Genomic DNA, 26,197 nt, shown 5'->3' on the forward strand with positions numbered 1-26,197 from the left:
GATGAAGGCCGAAGGGACGTTTTCAGACATTGCAAGAGCATGATTTCTAGAATATTGAATGTTGATGTATTATGCTTAAGTTTCTCCTGAAAATGACATTTTTTCTTTATCTTTTTATTTTTTATTTTTGACTACACAGATATGGGCAAAGGTTTGGGCGTTTGGCCTAACACCAAATTTTTGTTAATTTTGCAAATGAAAACGTGAATTCTTTCAAACAAACATTTGTACGCTGAATGGAACAAACTGTAAATACATAAATAAATAAAACTGAAATTATGGGCAACTGAATATTTTGGAGTATTACATTTTATGGTAAATGCAGCAAATTAAAGAACCTCTTTAAATTCTTTAAAAAATATCTGCTGGAACTTACAGAAAACAATGTTTTATTTAAGATACAATGTGTCCACATTAAACATAGTAAACTTCTTTACAGCTGGTCGTTTATATTAGATTTCAGTCTTGTCCAAATGATCATAAATGACTCAGAATTAAAGCTTTTCTGCAAATGAACACACTTAAAAATGTAAGAAATCAATGAAAAGATCATTTTCCAAAAGTAACGCCATGACAGGTGATGTATATTGATTATTGCTCATAGACGGGTTACAGATCTCTCAATAAAACACAGTTCACTTCCTATTAGACCAAGCGTCCAGGCTTTTTTGAATCAGATACACTTTAAGGACTTTTAAACAAACAAGTGATGAATGGCAGCAGCTCAAAAGCCCCTGGGGGTCACACCAGGAGACCCCCAAACTTCAGAGAAAAACAAATGGAGCTACAATTACAACTGCACTTCAAAGAGACAGAGAGAGAGAGAGAGAGAGAAGGGAGAGAGAGAGAGTGATAGAGAGAGCTGTGTTTAGTGTTGAACAGCTGAGGTTGTTTTTAGGCCTCAGACTTACGTCTCAATCCAGTTATTTGCAGCTGTTGATTTTTTGATCTTTCATCTTGTTTATATTTCACTATAGACCAAAGTTACAAGAAACTTTTTTTTCATTTGTGATTTTTCTGCTATACGCTTTGTCAAAAAGAGCTGCAGTTTACACTGTGAACATTTCATCATAAAAATAAAGTTGTATAAATATTCTTACATTAAATTTGAAAGTCAAGAAAATTCTGTTTTCTTCTGTCCCCCTCCAGGGTGTATTCCTGCCTTGCGTCCAATGATTCCAGGTAGGCTCTGGACCCACCGCGACCCTGAACTGGATAAGGGTTACAGATAATGAATGAATGAATGAATGTTTTCTCCTGTGAGAAGAATTGAAGGTTTGGAAATACAAGATTTTTGAGGATGTCATATATGAGGTTTGTGTTCAGGAGGTTTGGATATAGCCGGTTTGGATGTTTGAGGTTTGGCTATACGAGGTTTGTATGTTTGAGGTTTGGCTATATGAGGTTTGGAAGTTTAAGGTTTGGCTATATGAGGTATGAAAGTTTGAGGTTTGGCTATATGAGGTTTGGAAATTTAAGGTTAGGCTATATGAGGTTTGGAAGTTTGAGGTTTGGATGTTTGAGGTTTAGCTATATGAGGTTTGGAAGTTTGAGGTTTGGATGTTTGAGGTTTAGCTATATGAGGTTTGGAAGTTTGAGGTTTGGATGTTTGAGGTTTGGATGTTTGAGGTTTGGAAGTTTGAGATTTAGATATACGAAGTTTGGAAGTTTGAGATTTGGCTATATGAGGTTTGGAAGTTTGAGGTTTGGCTATATGAGGTTTGAAAATTTAAGGTTAGGCTATATGAGGTTTGGAAGTTTGAGGTTTAGCTATATGAGGTTTGGAAGTTTGAGGTTTAGCTATATGAGGTTTGGAAGTTTGAGGTTAGGCTTTATGAGTTTTGGCTATATGAGGTTTCGATGTTTGAGGTTTGGCTATATGAGGTTTGAGGTTAGGAAGTTTGAGGTTAGACTATATGAGGTTTGGAAGTTTGAGATTTAGATATACGAAGTTTGGAAGTTTGAGATTTGGCTATATGAGGTTTGAAAGTTTGAGGTTTGGCTATATGAGGTTTGAAAATTTAAGGCTAGGCTATATGAGGTTTGAAAGTTTGAGGTTTAGCTATATGAGGTTTGGAAGTTTGAGGTTTAGCTATATGAGGTTTGGAAGTTTGAGGTTAGGCTTTATGAGTTTTGGCTATATGAGGTTCCGATGTTTGAGGTTTGGCTATATGAGGTTTGAGGTTAGGAAGTTTGAGGTTAGACTATATGAGGTTTGGATGTTTGAGGTTTGGCTATATGAGGTTTGGAAGTTTGAGGTTTGGCTATATGAGGTTTGGAAGTTTGAGGTTAGACTATATGAGGTTTGGATGTTTGAGGTTTGGCTATATGAGGTTTGGAAGTTTGAGGTTAGACTATATGAGGTTTGGATGTTTGAGGTTTGGCTATAAGAGGTTTGGAAGTTTGAGGTTTGGCTATATGAGGTTTGGAAGTTTGAGGTTAGACTATATGAGGTTTGGAAGTTTGAGGTTAGACTATATGAGGTTTGGATGTTTGAGGTTTGGCTATATGAGGTTTGGATGTTTGAGGTTTGGCTATATGAGGTTTGGAAGTTTGAGGTTAGACTATATGAGGTTTGGATGTTTGAGGTTTGGCTATATGAGGTTTGGAAGTTTGAGGTTAGACTATATGAGGTTTGGAAGTTTGAGGTTAGACTATATGAGGTTTGGAAGTTTGAGGTTAGACTATATGAGGTTTGGATGTTTGAGGTTTGGCTATAAGAGGTTTGGATGTGTGAGGTTTGTATACAGAGAGTTGGATGTATGAGTTTTGGATTTAGGAGGTATTAATATTTGAGGTTTGGACGTATAAGCGTTGGATGTATGAGGATTATTAATACTAGGTTTGGATATATGAGGTCTGGTTCCAACATCTTATTTTGTAACAAAACATTCAGATATGGTTTTGCTGATTTTTAACATTTTTTATTATTTAAAAGGGCAATTCATTTTGTGAATACCTCTGGGCTGAGTTTAAACAGAGTCTGAGGATGTTATTTCCTGTGGCCACAGTTTTAGGACACTGAAAAGCTGCAATAAAACTCAGAGGAGGCTTATTCTCCTTAAAGGGGAAGGGAGAGGGCAGTAGAGAAACCCAGAGAGGGGGATTTAAGGGGGTTTAAGGATGTTCACAAGTGTTTGTGGTTGTTAACAGTAAGTATTCAGACAGCAGGGCATTGTTTATGGGGCTTTATTCACCAGTCCCCCCTCCTTCTTTCCCCAGGGGGCAGGAGGTACCTGCTTTAATGGAGAGCAACGTGTCAGGACCTCCCCCCATTGTCAGACAGAGAGATCACAGGGAAAATTTCCACCTTAACAACCCCCTCCATTTAAACAGAAACTCCACCAAACACAAAACTACCTCCACTCGATTTCTCTTTCTCTGAGCTTAAACTCCACCAGTTACAACCACTTTATGTTACTACTTGTGTATATCACAGTATGTCTTTTATATTTAAAAATGACTACCCTAAGAAATTACCCGAGCCATACCCCAGAAAACCAATACACCACCCATTTTTTTCATCATTTGTCTCAAAGTTGAAAACACCTCAAGCTAAGTTTTATTATATTAGCCCATTTTTGTTAATATTTCAATATATTTTTGCTATTATAATATTACCATCTTAACAATACCTTCCCCGTTCTTCTGTGTTGGAGCTGCGGACCAGGCATCTCCCAAATAATGCTGCTTAATATATACACTGTCATTTTCTAGTCTTTCACCAATGGTCAGCTCAGTCCAGCAGTGATACTGAGGGGTTTAAAAACTCCAGCAGTCCTGCTGTGTCTGATCCACGCACACCAGCACAACACACACTAACACACCACCACCACGTCAGTGTCAGTGCAGCGCACAGTATGATCCTCCACCCAAATCACACCTGCCCTGTGGTGGTCCTGGCCATTGAAGAACATGTATGCAGAGCAACAGGTGGGCTACAGTCTGTGAATGCCGAATGGCAAAGTTCTTCTGTTTGGTCAGTGGAGCTAATAATATGGAGAATGTGTGTAGAACCAAGGAGGTAATTTTAATTTTGTTACGAATGAACAGTAAAAATGTTCTTTCATTAAATACTCAATGTATCTGGTATTTCTCAGTATGAGATTTTTAAAAGAATATTTTAAGACAATTGGACTTACTTCTGGATGTTCAACAGCAGGTAAATTATCATTTTTGAGAAGCTATGTTTATCTATTATGCAAATATTTGAAAGAAATATAAATTTTTGAAAATGGGCATTTTATTGCACACTTAGTTGAGTGAATAAAAATGACAAAATGTGCACAGTATGCTCTTATTTAAAGGCATTTTTTAAAAACACATGACACCAAAGCTGATACAGACAAAAGGCCAAATGTATTTCACTGCATTCACATCTCAAAGCACATAACACACTAGTAATATAAGCTTCGGCGGCTAAAAACAGACTGAAAAGATAACAACAAATAAAACAGATATTCTCTCAGCACAGAGGGGCTGCATAATATATCACCTGTTTATTATAATCAGGATAATGTTTTATTGCTATAGTCATCACATTTTGTTTTCAAAATTTAAAAAAAATCCCATCAATTCACTAAAATATTGTTAATAACTTTGGTCAAAATAATATTTTTTTCTTCCTTTTTCTGTAGTACATTTGTTGGTTTATACTCCAGTCTTTTATAGACAGCTCTACAACATGGTGAATCCAACATTATTCATTAGGACTGTTATAAAAACTGCTCATTCACTCTGTCCAGCAGGGTAACGCTACTTTAAAGGAGAATTCAAAAGAACTTCTAAAATTCTCATCGTTATTAAATGGTTGAGATGTAAACAACGCGGCTGACATTCGTTTGTTTGGGCGTGAAACAGAGAAACTTGGTGCGATAGAGAAACTTGTGGGGAGTTTTTGTCAGAATTGTTCAAAGTGATGCTGAATGGAACCAATGTCCACCTCTGAGTTTCTAACAATGAAATAGTCCTCAGACAAAATGTATTTTTTTCAAACTCATAATTTGACCGTAATCAACAGTTAAAGTAGAGCAAGAGCTGAGAAATCTGATACTTTCTGTAAAAGTGCTTTAAACGAGATGATTATTTTATCAGAACATGTGAAGCAGTAACATCTGCTACAGTCTCAACAAACCTGCATCACCATAAGAAGCTTTTTAGAAGTTGCCCTAAAGATTTGAGATCGTCCATTGTACATTGTCATTCCGTATAGCACTCTTTTAAATTGGGGGAGTTCACTGGTGGATGTGGAGAATACATAATATGCTGTACTTTGTGTTGTAAATGTAGCGACGCCTGGTTACCATCACCACCATTGTAAATCAATCTACAACATTCGGTACATTCAGCTGTTTCACACCAAAACACACTTTGTGTACATTTCAGACATTGAATTATGCGATACATTTAAAAGTTACTTCTTCAAAATAAACAATTCTAAATGTCATGGCTTGTTTTTCACTATCACACAACAAACTGTAAAATATTAAACATTGGAAAAGCAGGCATGAGTACGTGTGCAATCAACACAACAGTGTTTCAGCATGGTTCAAGCATCAGAAACATCATGGTGACCCTATGTGATCCAAGGTGCGCTACGGTGGCCCAGAGAGTGCAAAGATTCAGGAAGGAAATAAAAGAATGTGACAACAATTAGAGAAAATACAACAAAACAAACAATAAAAATAGGTCTTGATGTTTATTTGGAATTGTACCTTAAGTTCACGATTGTAATCTAAAAACACTTTTTATAAAATTCATTTGCTAATCTCCCGTCTGTTTGCAGGCTCAAAACTGGTCTAATGTGTTTACAAAGCTCCAGTGTCTGTAAATGAGTAAAAACAAACTGGCTCAGTCTGGTATGCTAGGCTTTCTCTATCTCTGCTCATGGCAGAGGCATCTGGAGTTTTTTAGATAATGGACAGAACTCCAAATGTTGAAAATGATGAACCGATATGAAGATATTGCTCTATTCCTGCTCCATAGGTGGGTAATATAAACATATTTTTTGCAGTTTCAGATCAATTAAGGTGAAAATGTCTCCAAACTCGCAAGACGACTAACTGCGTTACTGACAGTGCTACAAAACTAAACAACTCGAGTTACAAATGAGTTTCTGCTGTAATTCAAACAGAGAATAAAATCTTAGTTAAACTTCATCCGTATATAAAAAACTGTCGTTTTTGTTTTTTCCGTAAACACACTGTGCCACCTTAAAAAATGCAGAGCATCTTGTATTTTCACATTCCTCAATGTTGTGTTTTTGACTGATATTCTTGTATTTGGCCTCCCCCAGACATCAAAATGATTCTGGCCCAGGTCTGACGTACACACTGATTTGTGTCACTTGAACGGACCTCATCCACTTGCCACAGGAAGGCTGCGTAAGCACCAAATTAAGGCCACATGTTAGCCAAAGGTCACGTTTGGGGCACTTTTGACTCACAGCCAGCACAGCCATATCTTTTTCAGAAGTGGGTGATATCTATCTTGCGAGGTGTGGCCCAATGAGCACAAACCCAGCAATGCCACGTCTGTGGCAGCCATCAGCTCACATCTGTAACAACATCTTAATTTCTAACCGTGCTTTTAAATGTTTGCATTTTTGTCTTATTTTTTTATGCATTCCAACGCTCAATATTTCAATGTTCCTGTTTCAGTGTTCTCAGTAACATCTTGTTCTCGTCTGTTGGTTTTTAGTTGTGTGTTAAAGTTACTGGGACTTTAATGAACATGTTTTTTAAATTATTATTGTTTTATTTGTTTGATTCCTAAATGTTTGGGCTCCCCTTGGCCACCGAAAAAAGTGCAGAAAATGAAGTGTGAGTGGGCTCCGTATTTATCTTCAGCAGGAAGTGACTGTGTCTGTGACTCTGTTGAGTTCCATGTGTTCAGCAGACTCCAAAAAAACCCCTGCATACTTCAAAGACTTCACACAAAAAGAAAAAAAAAGAAAAAATCCCAGAGCCAACCACTGAACGTTGTTGCATTCTGCTCAATGCCAAGACACACATTCATGACTTAAAAAGCAGCACGCACACACACACTGCAAACACATTCTGCTCTAATGAAGCATACAGTTGGAGGCACTTAGTTACGAACCCCAGTTCCAAAATATTTGGGACAGTATGTGAGATGCTAATAAAAACATAACACAATGATACATTAGATGCGCTTTTTTCTGTGATCGTTACTTTTTTGTAAATACACACTCAGTCCACATACAATGGCTGCAACACGTTCTAGAAAAGTTTGAACAGAAACATGTTTACCACCATGTTCTGTCATCTCTCCTTTGACTGTGTTTTAATAATCGTTTGTACAGCATCCAGTTTTAAAATTGAATTTTTTTTGTGGTTCTTCTGTTAAATAAGTCTTCATTCGAACTGCACTGGATCTTCATGATTGTATTAGATATACGAAAAAGGGATTTTTATTTTTTGGTCACATTCTCCTGCTCTTCTGTCATTTTACGGTATTAAAAAATCACAATTTCCATTTTTTCAACAAAAATAACCTAAAAATGGCAAGCGAGAATTTATTGGTGACTGTATTCATGATAAGTTCCAGTGGGGAAAAGCACAACAAAAGCATGTGCATTCATTTGTTCTGTTCTTGGGGATGATATTGCATCCAAAAGTGTGTGTCAGTTTTAGTTTACAGTTAAAAATGGTAATTTCAATGTTAGAAATCGTAAGCATAGTGTATTTACAGTTTTTTTGGTTTTAATAAAATTACAACAGTCATTTTTAATACTACATTATTTAATAAAAATAATCACAGTCAGCATAAAATGACAAAAGAGCTAAAGAAGTTTTGAATTACAATTATACATTACATAGAAACGTATTTGTACACTTTGTGTTTTAATAGTTACTCTTTACACACAGAGATTTCCTGATGTTGTGATGATATAATGTGCTATAGATTTTAAAACCGTAAAAATTCCCTAAAAAAGAACTATATCCCAAGTACTTTCTTGCGATATAGCGCCAGACTTTGACATTTCTCTCCAATGCTTTTAATCTCAAACTTCCCCATTACCAGCTTTTTTTTGGGGGGAAAATGTTGCAGGTAAAAATTTCATAATGTACCGACAGGTGATGTGAAAGTAAATAAGTCATTACAATGGCCCCAGAACGGTCCGTCCTTGAAGTTAATGTTAGAAGCTTTGACCAGTTTTGGTAGGTACTAACCACTGCACACTGGGAACATCCCACAAGATTTTGGAGATAGTCCTAGTTCCAACATCAGCTTCAAGAACTGACTGTTTACTTGCTGCCTGATATATCCTAGTGGTCAGTGGTTTGAATCTTGTGGCTGTTCAGTGTGTATTTACAAAAAACTGTTAAGCTGATGAAGTCAAACCTTAAACATTTTGCATTATTTAGAAATCATTGTTCTGGGTTTTTATCTGCATTGTGCCTACGGTCTCAGCTTTTTTTGGAACTGGGTTTGTAGATGTCAGTGGGCAGATGTTTCTAATATAAGGACAAAGCTAAAAAAGAGTTGTTGTTGTTTTTAAATAGGCTCAGCATAGTGGATTTGTCCCTCAAAATCTTCCAACTGGATTGTGAATAAGTAAGGAAAGTGGGCGGAGTCTAAAGGCACTAAGACTGGGTTCAAAAACTCCTATATATTTTATATTTATATACATATATAACTACCAGTGCACAGTGCCAGGATCTACACAAGCACAAAATCCTATAAAACTCCAAACCAGACAAAACAAACCAAATACAAATATAGAACTGTGTAACAGTGTAGTTCAGTAACAAACAGACTATTCTCTATTTATGTCCTTTTAAGGCACAGAGGTTTAAATCAAGTTTTAAAAGCTCAAGGAACAACAAAATTATCACAAGGCAAAGTCAAAAACCATTTGAATTTCCAGTCAAGTACAAGTTATTCATCTTTCAGGAGATGTTTTTGAAGAGGTTAAAAGCTAGTGAAAGGGGGACCCTTAAAAGCGGCGCACGACCTGGTGCCTCCCCCAAAACTGTCCCCATCGGTTCAACAGCACTTCAGCTTTCATCTTCGATTTTTCACTACAGATCTGAATCCAGCCAGAACTGACTGTGTCCATACAACAGCTGCAAGAACAACAACTCAACACTATGAGTCTGAAAGGGTGTGGAGCTGAAAAAAAGGAAAAAGGGTTTCAGAGGTGTAGCTGAGTGAGGATCCTGAAAAGAATGCAGACTGGAAAAGAGTGGACACAGCACCGAATAAATATCGAATAACAATTTTATATTTCTCCATCCTCACTAAAAAATGAAGGAAACTTGTACTTAACATCGGTTCTGACTAGAAACCTCAGACCTTTGCAGTAATTATTGCTTTAGCTTGTAACTAATGCGCTAATGCGGTTTGATTACTGTACAAACTTTACAAACTGTACCAATGTATCAACCGTACAGTTGGTGCTGGAGGAATGGTGAATGTACAGCAAGCACAAAAAGAGTCTTCAAGTTTACACAGGTCCAGGAAGGCAAAGCAGGCCATTTGTGTCCAGTGTGTTTTTGTGTTTTTATAAAGAAGCTCTAGCTCTGAGCCGTAGTGGAGTCTTTCATTTTCTCATTGCATCCAACAGAACGTCCAGTGCTTCGTCTTTGGAATGATTTTTCTTTAGAAAACAGCAATCCAAAATAAACAAAAACTCCTCTGTTCTACGGCGACGTGTTCGGGACACTGTTAAAAAATAGGAAATATTCCATTTCCAGGATATAGCTGTAATATTTTAAGAATAAAGTCAGCATTTCCGGAATAAATATGTCATTTCATCTATAAGACTTTATTCTTGTAAAATACTGACTTGAAACCTTCTTAAAACATTTCAGCTTTATCTTCAAAAAGCAAATGTTTTTAAATGATCTTTTAACCGCGCCCCTTGAACACTCTTGCACTGTTCCCTTTCGGAAGAATAATAAAAACAAAAAATTAAAAAGTGCAGCTTTGGACGATTCGGCCTGGAAACACCACACTGAGATAGTGTGTGCACATGAGGTCATCCTCTCCAGAGTGTGTGTATAGAGTGTGAAGGCACTCGGAGTCTGTGTGTCTTGCGTGTATGTGCGTCTGTGTGTGTGAGATGCTCATTGTTTCCCAGCATGCTCGGCAGGGTTGTACTCCGTCTCCCCTGATGACACCTGAGAGATTCTGCGAGTTGAGCCCCACAAGCGGCGGGAAAACTGACCGGAACGAACCTAAACATAAACAAAATAAAAATCCACATAAATCAGTTACTGAATATTTGGAAATATGTAAAATGCAGACATTAAAATATACATTAAACGTCAGAGTTGGGAGTTACCTTTGCTATTTAATGCTCAATAATTAATTAATCAATTCATTTATTGTCTGCAAGCGCTTATCCAGTTCAGGGTCGCGGTGGGTCCAGAGTCTACCCGGAATCACTGGGTGCAAGGTGGGAACACACCCAGGAGGGGGCGCCAGTCCCTCACAGGGAGACACATATTCACACATTCACTCACACCTATGGACACTTTTGAGTCGCCAATCCACCTACCAACGTGTGTTTTTGGACTGTGGGAGAAAAACAGAGCACCCAGAGGAAACCCACGCAGACACAGGGAGAACACACCAAACTCCTCACAGACAGACACCCGGAGGAAACCCACACAGACACAGAGAGAACACACCACACTCCTCACAGACAGTCACCCGGAGGAAACCCACACAGACACAGAGAGAACACACCACACTCCTCACAGACAGTCACCCGGAGGAAACCCACGCAGACACAGAGAGAACACACCACACTCCTCACAGACAGTCACCCGGAGGAAACCCACGCAGACACAGAGAGAACACACCACACTCCTCACAGACAGTCACCCGGAGGAAACCCACACAGACACAGAGAGAACACACCACACTCCTCACAGACAGTCACCCGGAGGAAACCCACGCAGGCACAGAGAGAACACACCAAACTCCTCACAGACAGTCACCCGGAGCAGGGTTCAAACCCACAACCCCAGGTCCCTGGAGCTGTGTGACAGAGACACACTTTTGCGCCACCGTGCCGGCCCTGAATAATTCACTTCATTAATAAATGGTTGGTAATGAACCTTGGCATAAGGAATACTAAGTATGATATAATGATAATATAATATTAAATATTGATTAGAACAGTCTCCATTCTAAAACACATGCATCCAGAGCAAATTAAGGGCATGGAATCTAAAACTTGTTATTATTAATATTAATGTAATATTATAAACTATAAGATATACAGAAAAATAGGCTCTTCAACTGTGTTACAGCCTTATATTTAAGGTGGAATTTTTGTGCCAAGATTAGACTTTTCGGCTTGAAATTCTCCCAATTTCTTTCCTATAGGTTCTCTCTCTCTCTCTCTCTCTCTCTCTCTCTCTCACCTCCTCTGGTTTTCCTGCTCCCACCACAATCAGTTTTCCGTCTTCGAGTCCCACCAGGATGTGGCTGCTCTCCTTTGTGACTGAAACACTTCGGATGGGAACTTTCAGCGCCAAGGGCTTCACCGCCTCCCTCAGACTAAATGCACATAATTGTGTGCACACACACACACACACACACACACAGCAGGATGAATAAAATCCTACATATACACACTATTTGTTTAAACAATTGCAGTCACCTCTTAAAACTATAATAAAAATTGTTTTGGTGAAAGGTGGATTCCAACACCACTAATGCCCTCATGAGGCTGGCTACAATCAGATTCTCACAGCAGTTTCCCAACATACAGCAAAAAACCCTATCAGCCGTCAAAGTGGAACAAACCCCTGGCTCATAAGCTTCATTTAAAAAGAGCTGTGGGACAAGCGTGTGCCTACTATCTTTTGTCCTGGTAATGTATATTGTGTGAGTTGCCAAAGCGCGCCCCCCAGTGTCTACAGCCTGTAAAAGCCCCTGTTGATGTTGTGAAGGTAAAGGATACGCGTCTTACTCAAGTGTATAACGGAAGAATCCTAGGAGAAACTGAGAATGGGAGGTGTATTCATGGTTGTTTACCTGAATAGGTCTCGGATGTGCAGGTTCCCGTGTAGCGTGCCGAGTATCAGAAACTCAGACACTAGATACAGCGCTGAAACAGGCTCATCTAGAACCACAGACGCCAGCGGAGAACCGTTAACAGAGTACACGTGCAGAGCGTACTTCTCCTAGAACCACACACACATACACACACCCACATTATTAAAAACTGTGTTTATAAACAGACCTAGGTGAAAATGTAGGAACCCTGGTAACACTTCCTATGAATGTTATATTTAATATGAATTTATATTTAACATGAATTTATAAGGAGTTACATGACACGTTATGATTATTATTCATTGTACCACATACTTATGTCGGTAAGCACACACACACTAGTGGTAGTCAACACACACACAAACACCCAGAGTAGCAGGCAGCCATTACTTGATCAAGGCACTGCATACATGGATGTTGAGGGAGGAGACAGCACTGTTCTTTCACTCCCCCGTCCCTGATTTAGAGCCATCTACTGCAGCTGATGTCCATAAACATTTGGACATGTAGTCAAATGATTAAAGAACGACTGAATGGAAAAATGAAAACAGTGTGTACCTTCCCAGCGGAGCGCCCCTCTATGACAGTCTGAGCGACCATGTGACCCTCCATCCCGACCTGCAGCTGAGCAACACGACAGGAAAGCGAGCTCTCAGCGAGATGCAGCGTCCGCAAATACTGCCCCCTACGGACAGTGTGCATTATCACCGTACCATCCTGGGGAAGCAGAGAGAGAACACGGATTTAACTGTAAAAGTCCCAAGAGGAGCTCTGGTCTGTAAACTATGCATTGACCCTTTAATCAAGAGGTTTCCAGTTGGATCCCTGGTTATAAGTTAGACTTAAAGACTATTGTTTTTGCATGGCAGTGTGTGTATGTAAATATACCTTTGACCCTGAGACAGCCATGTCGAGCTCAGTGCTGATGGACACACAGGTGACCTCCTGATCATGACCACATAGAACCTGCACCGGCCGGGGCGAGAGGCCACTGGAGAAACCACCCTGCAGAGAGAGAGAGAGAGAGAGAGAGAGAGAGAGTGAGCGTATGGTCTGACCTGCTGAAGGACAAGCCACATTGTGGCGATATTGAAGTGTTAAAGGCATAACTGTAGTCTTAAGAATTGAATGATCAACGTCTAACCTGCTGGAGAACCTGCCACACCATGCAGGTTGTGTCCCGAGAGCCTGAGATGAGGTAAATCCCACACAGATCCAAGGCTAGACACGTCACCACATCTACAACAAACAGATAAAGAATTTTCTTATTCCAAAAAAAAATAAACATACTGCCCCCTATGGTTCCTTTAGTGTATTACAATTTACCAATATGATTGTTTAGTTCCTATGTAAATCGACAGTGTGACAGGTACAGGTCTGTTCTCTGTGTTTATCTCACCGAAGTGTCTGCAGATTCTGCCCACCATCTTGCCTTTCCCGAGCATGGTGACCCTCAGGCTGCAATCCCAGTGTCCTCCACTGAACAACAACCGTCCATCGCTGGACACCACCAGAACCTGAGCCCCTATCTCCACCCCCGGGGAGAACGGACCACTCAGGTAACGCTGGGTTCTAAAGGCAAATGCACAGACAAGCTGAGTGTAAAATACACACATTGTCAAATGCTTTTGTTGAGGTATTCCAGCTAAATGAACTACCAAAGCTATCACCCACCTATCGCCACCCACCCCTGAAAACCTAATCCACAGGAAACATTTAACAATGCCCTAGTAACCACCTGGGAGATGCTTAAGCTGCAGAATTCTATACCACAATAATGTAATGAAAAAGCATAAGTAAATTACAGATCAGTCATTAATCTCATGAAGCTAACTAAAGAGATCCAGTTTTACTTTGGGTTGCTCATGGTGGGGTCCTTGGAGAAGGTGAAGTAGTTGGCGATGTTTTTGTCGTACGGAAGCCAGCTGTGTGTCCCGATCTGACCATTAGAGCTCACACTAACCTAGAGCAGCAAATAAACATGCCGTATTATTCATAATACTCCTGCTACTAACAATAACTTAATAACAACAAACCTCTGATTACAACTGGTATGAAAATTCAGTACACGTGTATGTGACGGCTGTCTTTATGGAGCTTCAGGAATTGAATATTACATTTACGAAGCTGTGTTTATAAACAGTTTATGTCAGTAATGTCTAGATGACAAAGTACAGAACAGAGTTATGAATTAGCCGTAAGCTGTTTAAACTCTATTCATTTTGAATAACATAATTGTGTGTGTGTGAGTGTGTGTGTGTGTATGTCTCACCAGAACATCTGATCCCTGGATGATGAAGGATCTCGTTTGGTTCCTGGGAACAACAGCTTGAACCAAAGGAACACCATCGCTCACCACCTGCAGAACAACGAAACACATTATATACCAAAGACTCACTCTCTCTCTCTCTGTGTGTTATATAGTATTCATGAATCTTTAATGCTCTCTGACCTCTACAAAAGGCCTCAGTTTGTCGAGCTGTTCGAAGAGGTTTGGTGGTAGGGTGTCTATACGAGACTGTCGTCTAGAGGCATTCTCAGCAGACATACGAGGGGGGTGGGGCTCCTGTAAAACACATACATGCACACTGTTAGACTGTTAACTTACGAAAATATGCAGTACTAAAACTTCACAAACAATCCCTGAGCCAATGTGGTTACGATCAAAACAGCAGCTTGATGGTTCTCTACACAGTGCTGTCAGAGGGATCAAAATCCCTACACCCACGCACTGAGGAACGTTGTTCTTAAAGCGATGGATTATTTGCTGATGCAGGGCCTTGGTAAAAACGGCTTAATTTCTCAGAACTTAACATCATCTGAGCTGAAAAGATATTGCACAGGGCATTGTTCAGAACTGATGTAGTAGGTTGTGTATTTGTGGACGGTACCTTTAGAAGCTGACAGGGGGTCTGTCCGAAGTTACTGATGATGCCCTCCAGAGCTTTACGTTCTGTCTCATTGGCTATAGCATCTAGATCCACAGCTCCTGTAGAACCACACAATCATTCACACATTAATATCTTAAAAATATGTGAGGAGTGTGGTGTGTTCTCCCTGTGTCTGCGTGGGTTTCCCCCGGGTGACTGTCTGTGAGGAGTGTGGTGTGTTCTCCCTGTGTCTGCGTGGGTTTCCTCCAGGTGACTGTCTGTGAGGAGTGTAGTGTGTTCTCTCTGTGTCTGCGTGGGTTTCCTCCGGGTGACTGTCTGTGAGGACTGTGGTGTGTTCTCCCTGTGTCCGTGTGGGTTTCCTCCGGGTGACTGTCTGTGAGGAGTGTGGTGTGTTCTCCCTGTGTCTGCGTGGGTTTCCTCCGGGTGACTGTCTGTGAGGACTGTGGTGTGTTCTCCCTGTGTCCGTGTGGGTTTCCACCGGGTGACTGTCTGTGAGGAGTGTGGTGTGTTCTCTCTGTGTCTGCGTGGGTTTCCTCCGGATTCCTCCCACAGTCCAAAAACACATGTTGGTAGGTGGACTGGCGACTCAAAAGTGTCCGTAGGTGTGAGTGAATGTGTGTGAGTGTGTGTGTTGCCCTGTGAAGGACTGGCGCCCCCTCCAGGGTGTATTCCTGCATTGCGCCCAATGATTCCAGGTAGGCTCTGGACCCACCGCAATGGGACAATGAATTAATAAATGAATCGTCACCAACAAAAAAGTATTTAATGTAGAACATTGACGGCTCTCCATTAGCATCATTCTATATAAACCTCTTTAGACTTGTGGAGGTTGTGAAGAGTAAATAAAATGTTATATGTGTTCACACCAAACACCCTCCATCACTTTGTTTACATCTGACTCACTGAATCATGGGGAACCTTTTCAAATGTAAACTGGTGATTTACCTTCATAAGTGCAGTAGTAGAAGACGTTAAGAGCCTCTACAGCCTCCGGGCCGCGTTGTTTAAACCCGAAAATGAGATCTATCCACTCGTGAAGATGAGCAGAAACATATTCACTTTCCTGAACACACACACACACACATTACTATTGTAACAGCACATTACAGATGCAACAGATAGAGATTAGGGTTAATGTGTGTGACTGAGTGTGTGTATGTTTGTGTGTGGGTGTGTGTTAGATGTGAGCTGAAAGCCCCTTATTTCTGTGTGAGAGAGGGATTCTGCTATTAATCACCAGAGCTTTGCGGTGTTTTCTGATGAAATCTTCCCTGGAAGACGCCCACTGAGGCAGAACCACATTGTTCACCTGTTCCTGATTCACCTGCAGGCTGCCGAGATTAAAACCTGCAGAAAATAACATTTACACAAATATTAGATTCCTGTACGAACAGCTCGTATTAAAACACGAAACAGAAACACGTGACCTGAGACAAAGCAAGGTTGACTGGAGCGATGATGTTAACGTAGGCAACACGTATTGTGCGTTTTTTAAGAGATGTTCACAACTCGCGTCACGTGAGTCTGAGTCCAGTTACGAGTCACTGGTCGAGTCCAAGTCGAGTTATATTCAGCAAGAAGTGATTAGGCAGCACGTTGGCGCAGCAGGTAGAGTCGCAGTCACACAGCTCCAGGGGCCTGGAGGTTGTGGGTTCGATTCCCGCTCCGGGTGACTGTCTGTGAGGAGTGTGGTGTGTTCTCTCTGTGTCTGCGTGGGTTTCCTCCGGGTGACTGTCTGTGAGGAGTGTGGTGTGTTCTCCCTGTGTCTGCGTGGGTTTCCTCCGGGTGACTGTCTATGAGGAGTGTGGTGTGTTCTCTTTGTGTCTGCGTGGGTTTCCTCCGGGTGCTCCGGTTTCCTCCCACGGTCCAAAACACATGTTGGTAGGTGGATTGGCGACTCCAAAGTGTCCGTAGGTGTGAGTGTGTGAGTGAATGTGTGAGTGTGTGTTGCCCTGTGAAGGACTGGCGCCCCCTCCAGGGTGTATTCCCGCCTTGCGCCCAATGATTCCAGGTAGGCTCTGGACCCACCGCGACCCTGAATTGGATAAGGGTTACAGATAATGAATGAATGAAAGAAGTGATTATGTGTGTGTACCGTTCATGTTCTGCAGGAATTCTGGGAAATAGAAGAATTCTGGGATGAGTTCCTTGACATCAGCGGGACTCTCCATCCGAGCCTGCCACGCCGCCGCCACAGAGTGGAACTGTCTATCCGCACAATCAAACCTGTTTACAAACAAACATCATTCGTATACAAAAGTTATATCCACGTGTATTACTTTGTTTACACAAACGTTCAAATGGAGGTGTTTTGTTAAGTTAATGCACATGTAGTACATGTCAGATTTTCAAATACATTTGCTTCTGCTCTTTCTGGTGTGTCTGTGTGTGTGTGTGTGTGTACGTACTTTCCACTCTGTAGTTGTATGTGTAGAGTTGTAAAGGGCTCCATTCTGATCATGTAGTGCATGACCCCTGCAGCGTTAGAGTAGTGTGTGCCATAGTGGAACTTATCCACGGTCCCCGTGGGGTCCTCAAAACTTTCATACCTGACAAATACACACACACACACACACACACACACAGTATTCAAACCACATGCAATGACACTATGTCTACACCATATTGTCACTATACCACACTGACGGTTGAGGAAAGTGCATGTTGAGAATGGCGTCCCATTTAAATAATTCTAATGTCAAGTCAAACATAGGGTCTCACTTCTCTCGAACAGTCTGAGCATGGCGAGGGTTAACCACTCCAATGGGTTTGGATAGATCTCTGAACACACACGGATCTTCAAGATCTAGAACAGGAGAGGTGTAATCACACAGAACCCACGGGAACTGAGAACACAGAAGAAAGACACAGAATGTATGGATTATTTGTGGAAATTCGATTAAAGATCCAAATCCGAATCAGAATCCCTTTTATTTAACTTGGTATGTTACATGGTGTAGATTTGTCTTTGTAAGTGACACATCTGACAAACTTCACACATACAGATCATTTACCATATTTAAGAAAAGAAAAAGCTATGTAACTACACAGGCTTAAGTTATTTTGTATGCCATATAACACCTTATAAAGCCTCATACGTATATCGCAATTCGAATTATTGTTATTGTAATATTACCCACCCCTGGGTCAGTTTAAAGGAACACTATGTGAAATTTATATCTAAAATATATAATAATCTAAACCATTGTGATCCCTCACTGACCTATAATAGGGAGAACAAAGCCTGTGTTGTCGCTACTGTGGGCTCAGCACTGCAGAAACTGCACTATGTAAATCCCCCACTGATTTCAGTACATTCATTCATTCATATCTGTAAGCGCTTATCCTAGTCGGGGTGGTGGTGGGTCTGGAGCCTATCCGGAATCACTGGGTGCAAGGCGGGAACACACCCTGGAGGGGGCGCCAGTCCTTTACAGGGCGAAACACACTCACATGTTCCCTCACACCTATGGACACTTTTGAGTCACCAATCTACCTAGCAATGTGGGAGGAAACCGGACGAAACGCATGCAGACACCAGGAGAACACACCAAAGTCCTCACAATCACCCGGACCTGCTGCACTACCGTGATACTCTTGATATCAGTGCAGTGCTGTCAAAATGAATTACACAAGAAAGAGCTCCAGGAGCTAAAACCCAAATTTTACCTAGTGTTCCTTTAAAGAGAAGGTAGTTTAATAAAGTAAATAAAGTGACTGTACCACAGGATACTGCGAGAGGTCATTGTAAGTTCGTCCAGCGATGGTGTTGAGCTGCATCAGATACTCAAAGTTTGAGATTTCCCTGTACACCCATTTCTGCAGAAAAACACAATCATATAAATATTATACTGATGCTCAGGACTGGGTTGTAATAGAACATTAATCCACTACCAGGATACAGTGATCCCTCGTTTTTGGCGGGGGATGCGCTCCAAGATCACCCACGAAAAACGAATTTCCGTGAAGTAGAGGAAAGATATATTTTTATGTATTTAACGAGTATTTGGACTCTTTAAAACCCTCCCTGTTACTGTTAACAACCCGCCCTTTGCATTAAACAGTCATTCTATAATGTTCTTCAGCTGGAACTACATGTGATATCCTACCAGTTTCTTTAATAGAGTCATTCCTAAGCTGTGATTTAGCGTCAGTAAATTTCACTCGGATGTGGACGTGAACAACACATGTACTGTACGTAAGAAACACTTATAATTGATATATTGTGTCACCTACAGGCCCAGTCTAATACATGTTAATAATAAAAAAAATATTTTAATTTACACACCATAAGAAAACGATATTTTTAGGCGATATAATGGCCATAAGCCCCCTTGAAAAAACCCGTGAAGTAGTGAATCCACGAAAGATGAACCGAGAAGTAGCGAGGGATTACTGTATGGCTACAGGATCAGATTACAGGTTACAGACGAATCATAAAAACTACAGTCGGATCCACCTTAAACGACACGGCTGTTACATTACGTTAGTTTCCATATATAATTCCAGTTCCATATTTATAATTTCCAATACACACACTACAACAAAACTGGAGCCGTCTGGATCTAAAACAACCCTGGGTTTTATACAACAGCTTATATTACATTTTATAAAGGTATTAATCACCTGAGTAAGATTGGAGGCCTTCAGGAGCTCTTGAGGAGACCGGGAGCCAAAATAAAACAGATTTGGTGGCCTCAGGCCCAAAATCCTAGAATAGACCTTGTTTCGCACCTGTGGACAGGACATAAGGGTTCATAGATTCAGGAAATAGTGCCATGATGCCCCACTGATGGTTGCCACAATTTAAGGATTCAATCTTCATTACTTATGAGAAATGGAGGTTATGAATCTGGGCCTTAATTGTTTAAACGCAAAGCCGTAGAAATGGCTCTAACCCAATCACTCATTCACTCTCTCAGTCACTTACCCACGCAGACACAGAGAGAACACACCACACACCTCACAGACAGTCACCCGGAAGAAACCCACGCAGACACAGAGAGAACACACCGCACTCCTCACAGACCGTCACACGGAGGAAACCCACGCAGACACAGAGAGAACACACCACACTCCTCACAGACAGTCATCATCATCATCATCATCATCATTTTCTTCTCCGCTTCTCCATTTCAGGGTCGCGGTTCACAGACAGTCACCCGGAGGAAACCCACGCAGCAAAACAGGGAGAACACACCACACTCCTCACAGACAGTCACCCGGAGCAGGAATCGAATCCACAACCTCCAGGTCCCTGGAGCTGTGTGATTGCGACACTACCTGCTGCACCACCGTGCTGCCTCCCCTTTTGTTATTTTAATTAAATTTGAGGGGAATATTACTTGCTATAAATAAGTTTAATTGCTGGGAACAAGAGCTACATATGTTTCCATTTTATGAATGATTAAAACTCCTTGTTGGAGCAAATTTGGGTTGTTGTATCTCTACATTCAGAAATTTATATTTATTAAACATATTGTTGTTATTGTGTATGTTTTATGAGGCGTTATAAACGTGTGGGGTTTTGATGGTTTTTCTGACCTTTTTCTTGAAGTTGATGAAGTAATGCGCCTGATCGATGAAGAAAAGCTCGAGGGCGGAGCGGCGGAGGTTGTAACGTCTCAGATGAACTTCTCTCAGCTGGGAGAGTGGACGCTTAAAATCAAAACCTATACCTGCAGCAGCAAATAAAAATAACACAGCTCAAATATCAATGCAATACAAACCCTCACTTATACACAAGCTGACACTAAATCAATATTAATGCCTGCAGGAAAATATAAAAAGAATACAGCTCAAACACAATCACTCAATTACAGACAATCAATCATCAACAAACTGCAATAAAATCAAATCCTATAGCACCATTTCCTTTCAAAGCGGTGATACAATACACATTTACACACACACCTTCCTCTGTCTCCTCCTTTTCACTGCTGCCATCGTAGAAGTAAATGTGGTGAGTGGTGACCTCCAAGCGTCCGGGTACTTGCGCCACAATGGTAATGAGCTGACAGTCCTCAGAAAGAACCAGTTTCTCCTTCTGACTCTCCTCCTCCCCCTCCTCCGCTCTGAAAAGCAAACAAACAAATGCAAACAGAAACACGATCAGTTCCATCTTTATGCCAGCGCTTCTCATTGCAGGTGGGGCGCAAAGAATCGGAAGAAATGAGCATTTTTATGGCTGTTTTTATTAATAAAGCTTATTCAATAAAAAGCACCCACTTACAAAGAACTCAGTAATAGCCCTTAAACATAATAAAATATCATTAGACAGATAGAAAAACCAGAAAACTCTAGCGTCCCTGGCACCAAAATATGCTTTTTTCCCCCACAAACTTTTATTTTGAAAATGCACCACCGGGGTTAACGTGTTTTGGCAGTGAGCCAGACACAGGGTGGGTCTTCTTTCAGCCTTCATTAAGGCGCCTGTTCAAATATAAAGCTACTCCAATTATCAGCTTCACTGGCCTCCGCTTCACCGTCAGAGTCTGGTTTATAAAATTAGTTTTTAACTTTTGGGGGTGGGGGGTGATGAGGTCACGCCCTTCGCTGCCGCTGTATGCTTAGCTGAACCTGTGTGTGCTTTTAGGTCCTTTACGCCTTTATTTACAATGCAAAACATGGGAATTTCTTTTTTAATTCATCCGAGAACTTACATTTACGTTTCGGCATAGCTGCTCGAGATGAGGGTGGGTACATGAGCTGTGCCTGACGTAAACAAGGACTACTGATGTGCAGACTGACCAATTAAATGTTTACAGAGAAGGTTATCGACCAATAACGGTAGCTCTACAGTAAGACCGTCCAATCAGAAGATTTTAGGCTACTTCACCACGCCCCCTTCTCACTCAAGCGAACCAATCGGAGTAGGGGAGGGCGGGACTAGTTGGTGAACGAAACTTCTCGAAGTTCTATGTAAGCGCTAGAAAAACAAAATGCCGGACGTTTGTGAAATTCCGCCAGGACATGTTTTTAAGTCTAAACAAGAGGACATGTCCAGGTAAAAGAGGACGTCTGGTCACACTAGATAACAATAACAGATTGCAATTGCAGTTATAAAAGCGGCTTGTATTTAACTGTTAGGGAAACACAGGAGGGTCTGAGAGTGAGTGAACGTTAATATTACGTCGTGAGAAAGCGCTTTAACATGCAGCAAGTTAAGGTTAGTCTCTGGCTGTGTCCCAAACATCACATTGCTGCACTGAATACTGTGAAAAAATATATGTGCTCTCTGTAGTGTAGTATGTAAAGTTCCGTAGTGTGTTGTTTGGGACACAGCCTCACTCTCTAACGTTAATGTTTATCAAATGCTGTTCCATATCATTATAAATGCAGTATTTTACTGCCTTATCTACAGGAATCAGGGTATAGCTTATAGGGGTGACATGGTACAGGTGGGGCATGGAAATTCACTTTCGACTGAAGTGGGGAATGATGTTTGAGAACCACTGCTCTGTGTAAAACACTTACAATGAGCAAAGAAAAATGAGGTCACACAATGGCACTGATGCAAAACACTGCTCCTATAGAGCCCCCAAGTGGACAATTTACTATATGCTGAAAGTGAGTGAAAATAGTTGTTCTACATCGTTTCATCAAAAAAAAAATTGTCAAATGGCATTGAATACACATTTGTACATAAAAATAAGTGTAAACTTGGTCGGGTGGTTAGTGTGTGTCTCACTGGCTGTCGATGTATATTAGATCCTCTTCCGCCAGTTGGTCGTCCTCCATGTCACTCACTTTGGCTTCTTTAGCAACGGCCAGTGGGAGAGGCTCTGAACTCCGAGGACTTTCAGCTCCTGAAAAACAATGGATGTTGTAAATAAATCTGATTGCTTATTAAGAAGTGTGGGTGAATCTGATTGGTTATTGGATGGTGTAAATTAATCTGACTGGTTACCCATGTTGTCTCTGAGAGCGCTGGCTTCACAGTGCGAGTTAAAGTGATAGTTTGGAACGAGTTTCAAACGCATTTTGGAGTATGTTTCTGCATTCGAGAGTTTCCACTTGACCTCTGGCTGATCCCTACAACAAAAACATACACTCATAAAACCACAAACCATATCAAATACGCAGGGTACGACATGGATTTCTCTAAGACAGAAATGAATGTTATTTCTGGAAATATCCAACTCTGTTTTGAATTACAAGTTCATTAAGGAGTGAAATATAAACATTATTACATGCTACAAGTGCGCTAACACTCTGCACGCTGAAAGCAAGCTACTTTTAAATTCAAACACAGTTTAAAACCAACAGCAGCTGTTCGAATTGGAGCCTAAAACTGACAAAACCTCACAACACACGCACTGGACAAAGCCTTTTAGCATGTTTGAGGGATTCTGAGGAGGTTCAGCTGTATAATTTCATAGCAGATTTAGCATGTTAGTGATTAGCATTATTTATCCCAAACAGCGAGCATATATCAGTCTACTGGCATAAAAAGGCTGGCACACCACTGCTGGTCCACTCAGAATACTGTCCTGTGTATGGGATATAACTCATTTAAAATTTCCTCAAACAGATTTTACATTCACAGAGACTTTTATTCTGAAAAACAAGCTAATACAAATATTAGCAACAACTCTGAGTGATATAATAATGAGTATACGCCTGATATAAAATGATTATGGACACTGTCCTGGATTAAAATTATTTACTAATCTTATTTTTAAAGAAACCGCGACCCTGAAATGGAGAAGCGGAGAAGAAAATGATGATGATGATGATGATGATTTTTAAAGAATAACAAAAAGAAGCTAATGAAGGAAAAACAATGTAAATTGGAATGTGAATGGAAAAAGTGCTCAAATGTGGCATTTTGTCTAAAATTTTGTTTAATCGGCAGTGGTCCGCCCAGAAAACTCGGTGTAAAACACTATTGGACCTCCAACATTGCCCTCAGTGGGTCAACAGTGGTCCGCCATCTCCTTGCTCTCAGGGATATATTAACACCGTAACAAACGTATAATACACAAGACTCAGTATACATTATAAGACCTCATGTATCTTGTTTGGAACTGTTTTATCATTCCAAAGACTTTCAGAACTCATGACACCACCTACAGAATGACTACATGATTTCATTGCTCTATAAGGACTCTTATTTTGCTCACTTGTTGGCCCACGCTCCTCTCTGAGAGGTGAGCAGTCTCCTCAGTGATTTCCAGTGTTTCCAAATCACTGTATGCTGAGTGTTATTAAGTTTCTGGATGCATGAATAGCGAATGTTCTCAGTGCGAGCTCGCTTCAAACACGGATCCAGGACCAGCTCCTGAACACAAACCAACAGAATTAACATTAAATCTCAGCCAATGATCATTTGCATTATCCAAAATATAAATATATAGTTTATTACACAATATATAGTATAACATTATGACGATCTTATTGCTTCTACACTCGCAGGTCCTGAGGGGTTCCTGGTTATTAATAAACACAGTGAAAGGTGGCTAATAATTTACGGAAAGCAACAGGTGGGCGATAATATCCTGTTATATATTCATAAATACAAAAGAAAACATTTTGAGGATGAGGCTGGGATTGAAGGCGAGGCTGATGTTGAGGTTGAAGTTGCCAAATTATTTAATTTTATACCTGAAACTTGCTTTTACAGTCGGCTCGGTCCTTTTCTCTTTTCTGGGCAGTGCTCATGAGGTCATCAAAACATGAGTTCCAGAAGTTGGACATTAAATCATGGCTCTTTCCAAAAGTGTCCAGCTCGTACTGTTGCATTGTGGGTCGCACCTACAAACAATTAACCATCAAAACAGCGAGTTAGTCCTACATCTCATCCGCTCATTTAATACAATCCGGACAGAGAGCGAGAGAACAGAGAGAGAGAGAGAGAGAGTGGGGGAGAGTGAAAAATGAGAGAAATAGAGAGACGGAGCAAGAGAGAGCATGTTGTGCTGATATAATAAGTGACTTCTTGTGATGTGTTTATATAAACAGTGTAGATTTATGAGAGTAAAGATCATTTGCTGCTGTATAAATAATCTTTGCTGAACCAGAGCCAGACACTGTGTTTGGTTAAAACTGTCCTGTGCAAAGAAACTGGAAATAAATCAGAGAAATGCATGGATGGCTTTTATCTAGAACCGGTCTAAACAAGGAGAACATTACCACAGCAGAGACGAGCTCTCTGCTTTAAAACAAACTATGAGTGAAGTTCTGACGTTAAAATAAACAGGTTTACGGTGTTATAAATCCAAAGAATTAATGGATTAATGTTTCCATTGCAGGTGACTGTCATTTACAGTGTAGCTGAGCTTTGAAAAAGTAGATATGATGTAATCATAAGTCCGTACGTAACTAGAAACGAGAACGTGAGCAGCTCCACACAAGCCTAAGGAAATTATGTGTAATGCCAAGTGCTGACTAGAGTAGTGACTATGGAGCAGTGGTAATGGACGAATCATGCTTCACTATATGGAAATACATAGTGTGAACAGTAAAGCAAGGTAGAGGAAGTATAATGGGCTGGAGCTTTTAACCAACGTGCAGTTCCTGTAAAGCTAGGGTGACCAGATCTGAGATGGTGAGAAAGAGGACACGTCTCCAGGGGTGGACGACTACTGACGTGCAGACTGACCAATTAAATGTTTACAGAGAAGGTTATCGACCAATAACGGTAGCTCTACAGTCAGACCGTCCAATCAGAATATTTTAGGCTACTTCACCACGCCCCCTTCTCACTCAAGCGAACCAATCGGAGTAGGGGAGGGCGGGACTAGTTTGTGAACGAAGCTTCTCGAAGTTCTATGTAAACTGTAGAAAAACAAAATCCCGGACGTTTGTGAAATTCCGCCCGGACATTTTTTTAAGTCTAAAAAATAGGACATGTCCGGGTAAAAGAGGACGTCTGGTCACCCTATGTAAAGTGTAATATTAACGCTACAGGAATTTGGACTGTTTGTGTTAGGTCCTGTGTATTTGTGTGTGTGTGTGTGTGTGTGTGCTCACATGATTGTGGTAGAACAGCTCCCACTCCTCAGTCTTGCAGTACGTGTGCAGGTCCTGGGCAAAGGTGGGGCTGCCATTTGTGGGCGGGAGTGTGGGGAGGTGCTGTTGGAGTTTTGTTGGGTCAGCGTGCTGGTCCAAAAGTGTTCGAATGACAGGAACCAGAGGCCCCAGCAGAGTCTCTGCACCAGAGTTATCTAGACGATCAGTGCCGGCGCCCCCCACTGGCCACAGGCGGCCAAGCAGGAAACATACCTCGTCCCACGACAAACACAAAACCGTCTGCAGCAAACTGT

At 40.9% G+C, this 26,197-nt stretch overlaps 1 protein-coding gene across 1 annotated transcript in view; it reads right to left on the reverse strand.

Annotated features, from left to right (window-relative positions):
- Positions 1–4,266: 4,266 nt before the first annotated feature.
- Positions 4,267–26,197, reverse strand: part of nbeal2 (neurobeachin-like 2) — a gene marked incomplete at its 5' end in the record, with an annotated part of 29,739 nt that continues 7,808 nt past the window's right edge. The window contains 25 exon segments of the mRNA XM_066683211.1: positions 4,267–10,205; positions 11,403–11,538; positions 12,019–12,167; positions 12,598–12,756; positions 12,928–13,044; positions 13,184–13,278; positions 13,439–13,611; positions 13,893–14,002; positions 14,312–14,398; positions 14,492–14,605; positions 14,931–15,028; positions 15,876–15,993; positions 16,168–16,277; positions 17,026–17,156; positions 17,339–17,479; positions 17,652–17,776; positions 18,654–18,749; positions 19,557–19,664; positions 20,475–20,608; positions 20,844–21,004; positions 22,621–22,738; positions 22,840–22,964; positions 24,056–24,213; positions 24,537–24,686; positions 25,905–26,197. The exon segment at positions 25,905–26,197 is cut by the window's right edge and continues 28 nt beyond it. Coding sequence (XP_066539308.1) covers positions 10,095–10,205; positions 11,403–11,538; positions 12,019–12,167; positions 12,598–12,756; positions 12,928–13,044; positions 13,184–13,278; positions 13,439–13,611; positions 13,893–14,002; positions 14,312–14,398; positions 14,492–14,605; positions 14,931–15,028; positions 15,876–15,993; positions 16,168–16,277; positions 17,026–17,156; positions 17,339–17,479; positions 17,652–17,776; positions 18,654–18,749; positions 19,557–19,664; positions 20,475–20,608; positions 20,844–21,004; positions 22,621–22,738; positions 22,840–22,964; positions 24,056–24,213; positions 24,537–24,686; positions 25,905–26,197 — 3,317 coding nt within the window.

This window comes from Hoplias malabaricus, chromosome 10 (genome assembly GCF_029633855.1).
Source record: "Hoplias malabaricus isolate fHopMal1 chromosome 10, fHopMal1.hap1, whole genome shotgun sequence".
Taxonomy (NCBI): domain Eukaryota; kingdom Metazoa; phylum Chordata; class Actinopteri; order Characiformes; family Erythrinidae; genus Hoplias; species Hoplias malabaricus.